The 13,442-nt window shown below is 41.8% G+C and overlaps 1 protein-coding gene across 10 annotated transcripts in view; it reads right to left on the reverse strand.

The window, feature by feature from the left end:
* Window positions 1-13,442, reverse strand: part of LOC130356364 (uncharacterized) — a 152,874-nt gene that overhangs the window by 9,850 nt on the left and 129,582 nt on the right. For all 10 annotated transcript variants that reach the window (XM_056557782.1, XM_056557781.1, XM_056557783.1 and 7 more), the window contains exon 9: window positions 7,828-7,980. In XM_056557782.1, the coding sequence (XP_056413757.1) occupies window positions 7,828-7,980 (153 nt within the window). The remainder of the gene's footprint in view (window positions 1-7,827; window positions 7,981-13,442) is intronic.

The following is a 13,442-nucleotide window of genomic DNA, read 5'->3' on the forward strand; positions in this document are numbered from 1 at the left end:
ATTGCTCGGCGTTAGTATTATGGACTTCTCTCATGTGTTTTATGAGTTTAGGTGCACCCTTTCCTGTTTTTAAACTGTAGATATGCTCTTATCCGCTTGCAGAGGTTGCGTTTCGTCTTTCCGACATAGAAAAAAACCACATGGGCACACGAGGCAATATACCACGTGTGTACTGCGGCAAGTAATTAATTGTCGGACCTGGATGATTTCTCCTGGTGGGGGTGGGAACTCTGGTAATGTAACAAGATGTTTGCGTATGTGCAAGAGACCGGGGTACCCATCGCGGTACCCCGGCTCTGCACATACCACACATCATTTTGTGTGAAGGTGTTCCGAGTCACGATTAATGTCATGCCCTCTGTGACAAAGTTTCTAAATTCTTGGGACTTGTGTGACCCTCTTAGGAAGTTGCCGAGAGCCCACACACCCGCATAGAGGGCATGACATTAATCCTGACTCAGAACACCTTCACACAAAATGATGAGTGGTATGTGCAGAGCCGGGGTACCGCGATGGGTACCCCGGTCTCTTGCACATACGCAAACATCTTTTTAGCGATATTAGAAAGCAAACTCATCTACTCGTCTAAGAATCCTTATATTTCCAACATTAAATTTTATTTAAGGTATGTAGACGACGTGTTCGTCGTCTGGGACGGATCAGCCGATCTGTTTCATCAATTTGTACAATACATGAATAATGAGAATGGGCAGAATATGCTCTTCACTTGCCAGTTTGGCGACCAAACTTTGGATTTTTTGGATGTCCATATCTGGATTGAAGAGAATACAATAAAAACCACAGGTTGCAGGAAAGATATTGCACACAACTCCCTGTTACATTACCAGAGTTCCCACCCCCAGCATGTCCAAAATGGGATTCCTTATAGCCAATTCCTCCGCTTGAAGAGGATCAATACTGAAGAATCCCATTATCAGAGCCAAGCGGAGGAATTGAAGCAGCGACTGTCAGACAGAGCCTACCCCCTACCAGTGATAGAAGAAGCATATAGAAGGGTACAACAAAAATAGAGAACAGAAATGACAAAAAATAAGTCTAAATTGCAGGAGCATAAGGTGAATCCTTTTGTCTTTAGTTTCCATAACTTCCCCCTTAATAAGATCATTAATAGAGCTATCCATAACCACTGGTACCTTTTGGAGGCAGATCCTGATATTCAGGACACAGCGAAAAATCGCCCCATTATAACATACAGATGTAACATAACTATAGGTGGCTATCTAAACAAATTTGAAAACAGAAAAACAAAAAAGGTAGTGATTGGTTAAATAAGAGTGCTCCCATTGGCAATTTTGCATGCAAAAATTGTTCAATATGCAAACTTAATCTGCAGCAGCAACAGTTTCGTCTAGGAGGAGAAATCATCCAGGTCCGACAATTCATTACTTGCCGCAGTACACACGTGGTATATTGCCTCGTATGCCCATGCGGTTTTTTCTATGTCGGAAAGACGAAACGCAACCTCTGCAAGCAGATAAAAGAGCATATCTACAGTTTAAAAACAGGAAAGGGCACACCTAAACCCATAAAACACATGAGAGAAGTCCATAATAATAACGCCGAGCAATTACGATTTGCAGGGATTGAAAGAATTATGTCTAGTGGCCAGGGCATAGATCGTGACAAGATCTTACTGAAAAGAGAAATTATATGGATCAATAAACTTGAAGCGCTAGGCGCTCTTGGATTGAATGACCGTCATGATCTATCTCCCCGGTTATAAGTTGCATGTCAGTTTTGCTTTTAGAGGTGTAGGTCTGGTGTATTTGTTACCACTTAATTCAGTATGTATTCACACCTTATTGTGAGTCCGTTTTTTTCTCCCCCTTCCCCTGGAGGAGAGCATACTTAAACCCCACACCTCCTCACCTGTCCAGACCGGATGAAGCGTTGGATGACGTGAAACAGTTCTGTCGTTTGGACCCCACCCCCCTGCACAGCTCCCTGATCCCTACATGCCGCGAGTGTCTCCAGCTGTTGTGACAGACTGATCTCCGCAATAAAGCTGTCACTGAAGACGGTGAGTCGCTACGTGTTTTTCTTTACATCTACTTGCATTGACAAATTATATATACTTGGTGCGAGCTGTGTCGGACGCCCGGCACCCCTGTTGCTATGGCGCCCTGTGCGGCCGCACAGCTCGCACACCCCCAAGACCGGCCCTGGTCCCGATCAGCTGGGACACGAGCGGAGGTCCTCTTACCTTCCTACAGCGTTTCCCTTCGGCGATTGATTGCTCCAAGCCTGAGATGCTGGCTTGAGCAATCGACCGCCGATAGCACTGATCAATGCAAAGCTATGGCTTTGCAGTGAACAGTGTATAAGATCAGTGTGTGCAGTGTTATAGCCCCCTATGGGAGCTATAACACTGCAAAAAAAAAAAAAAAAAATCATTCCCCTTTTCCCATAAAAAAAAAAAAAAACATGTAAATAAAAATATAAACATATGTGCTATCGCCGGGTGCGCAAAATGTCCAAACTATAAAAATATATCATTAATTAAACTGCCCTGCAATGGCGTACGTGCAAAAAAGTTAAAAAGCCCAAAATAACATATTTTTGGTCACTGTTTATGGAATGAAAAAATAAATAAAAAGCGATCAAAAAGTCTGATCAATACAAAAATGGAACCAATAAAAACTTCAGATCACGGCGCAAAAAAATTAGCCCTCATACCACCCCATACGAGGTAAAATAAAATAGTTATAGGGGTCAGAAAATGACAATTTTAAACATATAAATTTTCCTGCATGTAGTTATGATTTTTTCCAGAAGTACGACAAAATCAAACCTATATAATTAGGGTATCATTTTTAATCATATGGACCTACAGAATAAAGAGAAGGTGTAATTTTTACCGAAAAATTTACTGCGTAGAAACGGAAGCCCCCAAAAGTTACAAAATGGGATTTTTTCTTCAATTTCATTGCACAATGATTTTTTTTTTCCTTTTTGACGTAGATTTTTGGGTAAAATGACTGATGTCACTGCAAAGTAGAATTGGTGGCACAAAAAATAAGCCATCATATGGATTTTTAGGTGCAAAATTGGAAGGGTTATGATTTTTAAAAGGTGAGGAGGAAAAAACGAAAGTGCAAAAACGGAAAAACCTGTGGTCCTTAAGGGGTTAACAGAACAGATCTCTGGCTTAGTATAAAACCTATCAAAGCCCTTTGTCAAATACAGGACACCACTGACTTTCTTAAACTCAATCAGACTACAAACTTGCCTGCCAACTCCATAGTAACAATGGATGAAGAATCCCTATACAGCAACATCCCACACATAGATGGAATTGATGCCTGCTCCCTGTTCCTCTCATCCCAAACCCACAGCTGGAAATATAGCCCTGGAGTAATCACTAAACAAAAAGAATTCATCATAACACACAACTACTTCAGTTTCAACAGTGACATATATCTACAATCTACAAATGATGGGTACTGCAATGGGGACCAGGATGGCACCACAATATGCCAACCTATTCATGGCTGACCTTGAACAACGATTTCTAGACACACAACTTCACAAACCCTACAGAAACTACCGTTACATTGATGATATTTTCATCATCTGGACAGAAGGAAAAAAAAACTCAGAAAGTTTCATGATTCCTTTAACACATTTAATCCATCTATGAAACTCAAAATGGACTTCTCTACAGAAAGTGTGAACTTCCTGGACACTACTGTCACAATAAACAGGAACACACTACAAACGTCTGTATACAGAAAACCCACAGACCGATCTAGCTATCTACATAAATCCAGTTTCCATCCATCACACACTAAGAAAGGCATCATATACAGTGGTCCCTCAACATACGATGGTAATTCGTTCCAAACGACCCATCGTTTGTCGAATCCATCGTATGTTGAGGGATCCGTGCAATGTAAAGTATAGGCAGCTGTACTCACCTGTCCCCGCCGCTCCGGACCAGGTCCTCACCGCTCCCGATGCTGTCCCAGGGGCTCCCGATGCTGTCCCGCTGCTCCGGTGTCTTCTTGGCGATCTTCCGGTGTCTTGCGCATCTTCTCCAGGGTCCGGGCCTCGCTTTCTGGTGACGTTATTACGCTGCTGCGCCGGCGCGGCGTGCGTAGTGACGTAATAACGACGCCGGAAAGCAAGGCCCAGACCCTGGAGAAGATGCGCAAGACACCGGAGGATCGCGAAGTGGACCCGGAGCAGCGGGAATAGGTAAGCGAACCTGCCAGGGATGCTTAAACTGCTATCCGACAGCAGCTTAAGCATTTTGCGCTGTCGGATAGCAGTTAATGCGATGGCCCCGACATATAAAAGCATGGTATGTCGATGCTGACATCGACATGCGATGGCCTCTGAGAGGCCATCGTATGTCGATTTTATATGTCGGGGCCATCGTAGGTCGGGGGGTTACTGTACAGCCAAGCTACCAGGTACCATCGCATCTGCTCCAACCCTGATGAAAGAGAAATGCATCTCCAAACACTGAGAAATTCAAACAAAAATTATACAAACCAAGGATAATCAATAGGAAAATACACTCCGCCCTTCAAACACCACGGGAACACCTGCTACAATACAGAGAAATACAACCATCACCACACGTACCACTGGTAGCCACATACAATCCAGCTCTTGAAGAAATAAGCAAACTTATCAGGGACCTGCAGCCGATATTGGCAGAAGATGAGATGCTAAAAGAAATCTTCCCTGAACCTCCCAGACTTGTAAATTGTGCGGTTGTCCAAAGGCCAACAAAAGCTGGTCAGCTGAAAATTACCTACAGAACGAACAGACACTCATTTGAAATTCCACTTAGAAATTCTGCACAGAGCACATTACGGAATCTCAGTGGCGGATATTTGCCGCCAAAAAAGGAGCTTGCTCATTCTTTATGCGGAGTCTGCCCTAAAGGCATTGCTGATATTGGGGACGGCAATGCCCATGCGGTCCTATTGCCAAATGATGTCCGGAATCTCCAGCCGTAGTGTGTTTTTGCACCTTGATCTATAGTTTTTATTGGCATTTAAAAAAAAAAACTTCAGATATAGGATGTGACCAATATCAGCAATTCTGGCATTTGGTAGTTTTTTACATTTAAGCCCCTCACTGTGTGAGATCATAAACATTATATTAATAGTTTGGACAATTTCATACATTAACTAGAAACTAAGCATCTCCTAATACAAGGCATAGTAAAGGAGTTCCTAAAGGATACGCTAGCTGATTGGTGTGGGTCTGACCACAGGGACAACCACCAGTCATAAGAACGGCGGTCATCTGTCCCTTGAGTGGATGGAACACATACTCAGGCACTAGTCTAATCACTGTCTATAGGATTTAGGATTGAAGCCAATTTCAGCACTTTGCAAAAGTGATTGACACAGAATGAATCAAATTGGTGGCCAAGCATGCACGCTGCGGCTCCACTCATGTGAAACATCTGACCACCATCCATTTGATTTGTGGGGGAACCCTGTGGTCAGACACCAACCGATCTGCTAACTCTAGGGTACTCTGCCGCTAGGCATCTTATCCCCTATCCAAAAGGATAGGGTATAAGAGGTCTGATCATGGGGGTCCTGCCGCTGGGACCCCCACGATCTCCGCGCAGCACCTGGCACTCTGAACGAACGTTTGGTTTTGGCGGCAGTGGTTGGTATTGAAAAAAAAATGCTGTTTTGTAACTTTTGGGGGCTTTTGTTTTTAGGCAGAGCACTTTTCAGTAAAAATGACACTATATTCTGTAGGTCCATGCAACGATTATATAGATTTCATTTTGTTTTACTTCTTTTAAAAAATTATTACTTTTTTTGTACAAAAATTTCTGTTTAAAATTCTGACCCCTTTAACATTTTTCTTTTTCCATAAACAGGGCTATATGAGGGCTCATGATCTGCGCTGCGCTGCCATCTGTAGTATTTATCGGTACCATTTTTGTTTTGATGGGACATTTTGATCGCTTTTTATAAAAAATAAAAAAAAATAATAATAGTATACAAAGTGAGCATAAATATGTAATTTTGGAAATTATTATTATTATTATTTAATTTTTTTTTTAAAGTATACGCCATTGATGGTGAGGTTTAATTTTATATTTTTATAGTTCAGACGTTTACACACATGGCATTACCATATATATTCATGTTTATGCTTGTTTACATTTTTTATTTTTTTTTTATGGGAAAGGGGGGTGATTTAAACTTATTAGGGAAGGGGTTAATTCACTTTTTCTTACTATTTTTTTTAACCCTATAGGATGCTATTACATGCAGTCTTCTGATTGCATATACTGTTCAATGTTATTCCATAGAGCAGCATTGATTAGTGCTATTGGTGCTCAATTGCTCCAGAGGGCTATGGTTGACAGGAGCATGGAAGCACCGATCAGACGGTGTAGAGGCAAGTAAGGCCCTCCCGCTGTTCTCTCAGCTGATTCGGACACCTGGATTGTTTTTTTTTAACATTTTAGTCAAAGTTGATCGCACTGTCTAAAGGGTAAGTGCTGGATAACTGTGCTGTCCGGCATTATCCACGGGTCCCGGCCACCGAGACCATCCCGCTATGATGCACGCTAAGCTCCTGAACGCACATCAGAGAAGGGGAGTAGGCGCAGAGCGTACAAGTATGCCCTGTGTCCTTAATGGGTTAAACTTTGGATAACCAATTTAGGATAGCATCAGGTGCACTAGATTACCTATTTAACTTGGCAGAATGTTTGTGCAGAATTCTGCATGAATCTTGCACATGGGCAATTCGCAGCAGCGTCTCATTGATTTCAATGAGACTCTGCTGCTCTGTTCACACGGCAGAATTTCCGCAGCAGCAATATCTGCCGCAGAACATTGAACCCGTTTAAATGTTTTTGTGAATTCCACTCGGAAATGCATTGGCGCTTGATTTTTTTCCTAGCGGTCCTAGCGCCAGCAGAACATGCTGTCTGTGGAATGTCTGCACTGAAAATTTCCGTGTGGACATTCCACTGTGTAAACATAGCCTAAGAATATGTTCCCACCAAGGAAAATGACAAGTAAAATTTCCTAAGCAATTGATAAGGGAATCCTTGTCAAAACTGCATTAATTGAAAATGCATAATTCCACATGGAATCCTTGTAAAGAATAGATATGCATAAGGTTGCAGATTTCCTCTTAAAATAAATAGGGCTCAAATTCTATAAAGACTTTGAGGTGGAATATCTGACTAACATTACTTTGTGCAAACATACCCTAAGGACAATTTCACACTGCAGAATTTCCAGGAGGAATCACGCTTAGAAATTCACCATGCAAAAGCAGCCCATAGGTGGTAGGACCGCTTGGACATATACATTTTTGACTATGCATTTATGAGCAGATTCTGCTAAAATAATTTACACGTTCATTCCACTTTTTGTGGAATGAGGATTGCAGAATTCCACATGAATGGGACAGCGGAACTCCTACTGACCACAATGTTAACTTCATGTTGGAGAATTGCTGGATTTTCAAGCTGGATTCCAATAGGAAATATAATAGGAACATATATCCTGAGTAATGGACAAGCAAACATTGTCAAAGATACTCATCAAATCTTTCTCAATGCAGATTTGGAGGAAAATTTCTAAGTTCAATGGTATAATTCCATATGAAATACTCATCAAGAATTGACATGCCAATTCTTGAAGTGTAATTGCTCATGGTCGCAGATTTCACATTTTGAAATTACAGTGTGTAGGCTGATACATTTTAGTCTTTCTGCCTTGGCAGCACATAGCAAAGTTCAAAATTGCTATGTAAAATACTGAGAACACAGTTTTAGTGTAATTCTGTGTAATGGAAACTCACTACTTCAATCTGTTCTTTTTTTGCCAAAATAAAAGCTGTGCGCAATTCTTGTGCAGTGTCAGTTAGTTGACAGATCAGAGCAGATCCGGTGTTCTCTTGTTCACTGGTCCCAGCAGACTCCACAGACTCTGATGGTATATCTCCCCAAATGCCCTGTAAAAACAAAAAGGTAATGTGTCACTATGGAATATGATAATATTTTTTCTAAATTTTCGGACAAATTATTTTTATGTACATTTCATTTGAGATATTTTAAAGCAGCCACATGCACCATAGGAAACAATTGCCTGGAGCTCTTTCATTGACATCTATAGAATAGTTTTCTAGGTATGATCTGTGAAGGTCATAGTGAAGGGGTGGTGGTGTGGCTGTGACATATATTGTCTTTTATTGGAATATACTATTCATTCTCTTTATCTGTAATATGCTGTCCAGTTCTGGCTCACAGAAAGGGTGACCTAATGCTGGAAAAAGTACAAAGAGGCACATTACGCTTAGAGCTCAAGTCCCAAAGAGGTTGTGCTGAACCCGGCCACTCTACCTCAGCCAGACTACAGTCAAAAACAAAAATTTCACTGTACAATGCTACGCAATTGCAAATAATTGCTCATAATAGCCCCCTATGGGAACTTAAAAAGTATAATATATATTTACAGTTAAAACTAGTTTTTAGTTAAAACTGGTTTTCCCTAGTGAAAACTAGTTTTGACAATGCCTATGTGAAAACTAGAATTGACGGCTTTTTTCCCCCAGTTAAAACCAGTTTTTACTCAACACCTTTGTTGAAGCACCAGTTTTTCATGAACGCCTTAGTACAAACTAGAATATTTACTGAACGCCTTCTACAAACCGAATGTCAGTTAAAACTTGTTTAAAGTAAAGAAAAATAAATAGTTTTAACTAAAGGACTCAAACTGTTTCCACAAAGGTCAGAGTTATCTAGCTTCCACAGAGGTCAAAGATCATCTTGTTTACACGTGGTGCTTAAGAATGATGCTTATAGGTTGAGCGACGACGCCTGACTCCTGACAGGCCGACTATGCTGCCTCCGCTAAGCACGCTCGTGTGGGTTGACCACTTTGCATGTCAGGACCACTGCAAAACTCCAGAGTTTCCTCTGGCTTTGCCCTGCCCAGGCATAGTTCACCATTATTCGGGTCCTATCGCGCACATGCATGCTCTACCTCCTTGACGGTGCGGGCGATATGGGCTGGTGGTGCGCCTGCTGCCTGGATGGCGGAAACAGGATCCCACCTTCATTGCACAAAAGGGTTTCGCGTCATGCCCTCCGACTTGCATGCACGTTAGACTTCTGGTTCTGTGTTTCAAGACGTGGTCGGGTGGGTCACTGACATAGTTGCGGACCCCTTGCGCTCCCTTTCCTTCCCACCTGCGAGGGATGGGGAGGGCGTGGGCCCTTCCGCCATGGCAGTGCGATGTGGTTGGGGCAGACTGAGCACAGGCCACCCTGTTTGACATCTCCGCCAAGAGCAGGTAGCCCTGTCCTTCTCTAATCCAGTCATGGCCGTAAATGTTGACACCCCTGAAATTTTTCAAAAAGTATTTCTCACAGAAAAGGATTGCAGTAACACATGTTTTGCTATACACATGGTTATTCCCTTTTTGTGTATTGGAACTAAACCAAAAAAGGGAGGAAAAAGGCAAATTGGACATAATTTCACACCAAACTCCAAAAATGGGCTGGACAAAATTATTGGCACCATTTCAAAATTGTGGAAAAATAAGATTGTTTCAAGCGCCTTTAAACTCACCTGGGACAAGCAACAGGTGTGGGCAATATAAAAATCACACCTGAAAGCAGATTAAAAAAAAAAAGAGAGAAGTTCACTTAGTCTTAGCATTATGTGTCTGTGTGTGCCACATGGACAACAGAAAGAGGAGAAGAGAACTGTCTGAAGACTTTAGAACAAAAATTGTGGGAAAATATCAACAATCTCAAGGTTACAAGTCTGTCTCCAGAGATCTAGATTTGCCTTTGTCCACAGTGCACAACATTATCAAGAAGTTTGCAACCCATGGCACTGTAGCTCATCTCCCTGGGCATGGACGGAAGAGAAAAATTTATGAAAGGTGTCAACGCAGAATAGTCCAGATGGTGGATAAGCAGCCCCAAACAAGTTCCAAAGATATTCAAGCTGTCCTGCAGGTTCAGGGAGCATCAGTGTCAGTGCGAACTATCCGTCCACATTTAAATGAAATGAAACGCTATGGCAGGAGACCCAGGAGGAACCCACTGCTTACACAGAGACCTAAAAAGCAAGACTACATTTTGCCAAAATGAACTTAAGTTAAAATCCTTCTGGGAAAACATCTTGAGGACAGATGAGACCAAGATAGAGCATTTTGGCAAAGCATATCATTCTACGGTTTACCGAAAACAGAATGAGGCCTACAAAGAAAAGAACATAGTACTTACAGTGAAATATGGTGAAGGTTCAATGATATTTTGGGGTTATTTTGTTGCCTCTGGCACTGGGTGCCTTGAATGTGTGCAAGGAATCATGATATCTGAGGATTACCAATGGATTTTGGGTTGCACTGTACAGCCCACTGTCAGAAAGCTGGGTTTGTGTCCGAGATCTTGGGTCTTCCAGCAGGACAATGACCCCAAACATATGTCAAAAAGCACCCAGCAATGGACGGCAACAAAGTGCTGGAGAGTTCTGAAGTGGCCAGCAGTGAGTCCAGATCTGAATCCCATTTAATACCTGTGGAGAGATCTTAAAATTGCTGTTGGGAAAAGGCGCCCTTCCAAGAACCTGGAGCAGTGTGCAAAGGAAGAGTGTTCCAACATTCCAGCTGAGAGATGTAAGAAGCTTATTGATGGTTATAGGAAGTGACTGATTTCAGTTAATTTTTTCCAAAGGGTGTGCAACCAAATATTAAGTTACGGGTGCCAATAATTTTGTCCAGTCGATTTTTGGAGTTTGGTTTGATATTATGTCCAGTTTGCTTTTTTCTCTCCCTTTTTTGGTTTAGCTCCAATACACACAAAGGGAACATGTGTATAGCAAAACATGTGTTACTGCAATCCTTTTCTGTGAAAAAAACTTCATTTTCTTGAAAAATTTCAGGGGTGCCAATATTTATGGCCATGACTGTATTTGGTCAATAACAAAAGTTAATCTCAATACTTTGTTATATACCCTTTGTTGGCAATGACAGAGGTCAAATGTTTTCTGTAAGTCTTCACAAGGTTTTCACACACACTGTTGCTAGTATTTTGGCCCATTCCTCCATGCAGATCTCCTCTAGAGCAGTGATGTTTTGGGGCTGCCGCTTGGCAACACAGACTTTCAACTCCCTCCAAAAGATTTTTCTATGGGGTTGAAAGTCTTCTTACGAAGCTACTCCTTCGTTGTCCAGGCGGTGTTTGGGATCATTGTCATGCTGAAAGACCCAGCCACGTTTCATCTTCAATGCCGTTGCTGATTTTCATTTAAAATCTCACGATACATGGCCCATTTATTCTTTCCTTTACACGGATCATTCGTCTTGGTCCCTTTGCAGAAAAACAGCCCCAAAGCATGATGTTTCCATCCCCATGCTTCACAGGTGTTCTTTGGATGCAATCTTTCTCTTCCAAACACGACGAGTAGAACTTTTTGGTAAAAACTCAACTTTGGTTTAATCTGACCATATGACATTCTCCCAATCCTCTTCTGGATCAACCAAATGCTCTCTAGCAAACTTCAGACAGGCCTGGACATGTACTATCTTAAGCAGGGGGACACGTCTGGCACTGCATTATCATGATCATTTTGACACCACGGGGTGAGATCTTGCGGGGAGCCCAGATTGAGGGAGGTTATCAGTGGTCTTGTAGGTCTTTCATTTTCTAATAATTTCTCCCACAGTTGATATCTTCACACCAAGCTGCTTGCCTATTGCAGATTCAGTCTTCCCAGCCTGGTGCAGGTCTACAATTTAATTTCTGGTGTCCTTCGACAGTGTGACTGTTTGAAGTTGTGGACAGGTGTCTTTTATACTGATAAGTTAAAACAGGGGCCATTAATACAGGTAATGAGTGGAGGACAGAGGAGACTCAAAGAAGAAGTTGCAGGTCTGTGAGAGCCAGAAATCTTGCTTGTTTTTAGGTGACCAAAAACTTATTTTCCACCATAATTTGCAAATAAATTGTTAAAAAAAAAAAAAAAAATCAGACAGTGATTTTATGGATTTTTTCTCATTATGTCTCTCATAGTTGTGGTATACCTATATAAAATTACAAGCCTCTCATATTTTTAAGTGGGAAAACTTGCATCATTGGTGGCTGACTAAATACCTTTTTCCCCCACTGTATCTTTAACAAAAACTACTGTAACAAAAACTACTACTATTAAAAAGTACAATAGGTCACGAAATAAAACAACCTCAGAATCGCTTTGCTCAGTGAAAGTATTCTACAGTTATTACCACATAAAGAGACACATCAGGTTTGAAAAATGGGCTGGTTCATAAAAGTCAAAACTAGCAGGCATAAAAGGCATTAAAACAAATTCAATACATAACAGCTAATACTTCCTCCGATTCATTTAATACCTTTGCATCATCAGGTGCCTCACTTTCTCAGTTAAAACTAGTTTTCTCTACTTTAAACCAGTTTTAACTGACATTCATTTTGAATAGCAGTAAATTCTAGTTTGAACGAAGGTGTTCAGTAAATATTCTACTTTGTATTAAGGCATTTAGGAAAAACTGGTGTTTCAACAAAGGCAATCAGTACCAATCGCGGGTCAGGTGACGGTATGACGTGACGCTGTCGGTTCCCGCGCCTGAGCAACCGTGACTGCCTGATGGATCCTGCTTTAGGTACTGTGCCCTCTCCCCTCCGGACCTAGGGGGATGAGTCCGGACGCAGCCCTTCTGAGACGGCGAGAAATCCTTGTGCAGGGGAGCATGATTGGAGGAGCGGAGCCATGTGATCGGCGGCGGACGACATACTCCGGGAAGATGCCGGGAGAGAGACGCAGCTCCCGGTACTGGTGTCTGAAATCCGCAAATGGAGGAGCGAACACCTCATAAGACAATGTGATAGAGCCGTACTACAATAGTGTCCTCTGCTGATGTTTTTAGAAGAAAAAGATTGCTGATGAGAAAAACGCAACAGAACTGTAAGTCCTGACTAAAAATTCTCCATTCATAGACATTTGGGAAAATGATGCAGTAATATTTATTATATGCGGTATACTGAGATGGCTCTTCCCTCTGTCACGTTACTTTTTTGTTGCGCCCTACAAAACTGAATAAGATACGCATCAGGCTGCAGTGGGTGCGGTGAAAAATAAATAAAAAGAAGCAAGTAACATCAAACCCTGGTTATGCCACCGAAACCTAATACCAGGAAATCTGGAGGGGGAGGGATTGAATATACACATAATACTAGAATGGATAAGTATCTAAAATCCCCACATGATAATTTTAAAACGCAGACACCAAAATACACTGGCCAAGAAGCGGATCTTCCCTCTGGAGTCAGTGGGTCAAGATATGCGGTACTCCAGAATGAAAAGGAAGAGGGAGAGAGGGCCAGTATGAATGCACATGTCTTGAGCACAATCCTAAATGGTGTGGAGAAGTGTAACACTGCATTG

The sequence above is a fragment of the Hyla sarda genome, chromosome 2, assembly GCF_029499605.1.
Source record: "Hyla sarda isolate aHylSar1 chromosome 2, aHylSar1.hap1, whole genome shotgun sequence".
Lineage (NCBI taxonomy): Eukaryota > Metazoa > Chordata > Amphibia > Anura > Hylidae > Hyla > Hyla sarda.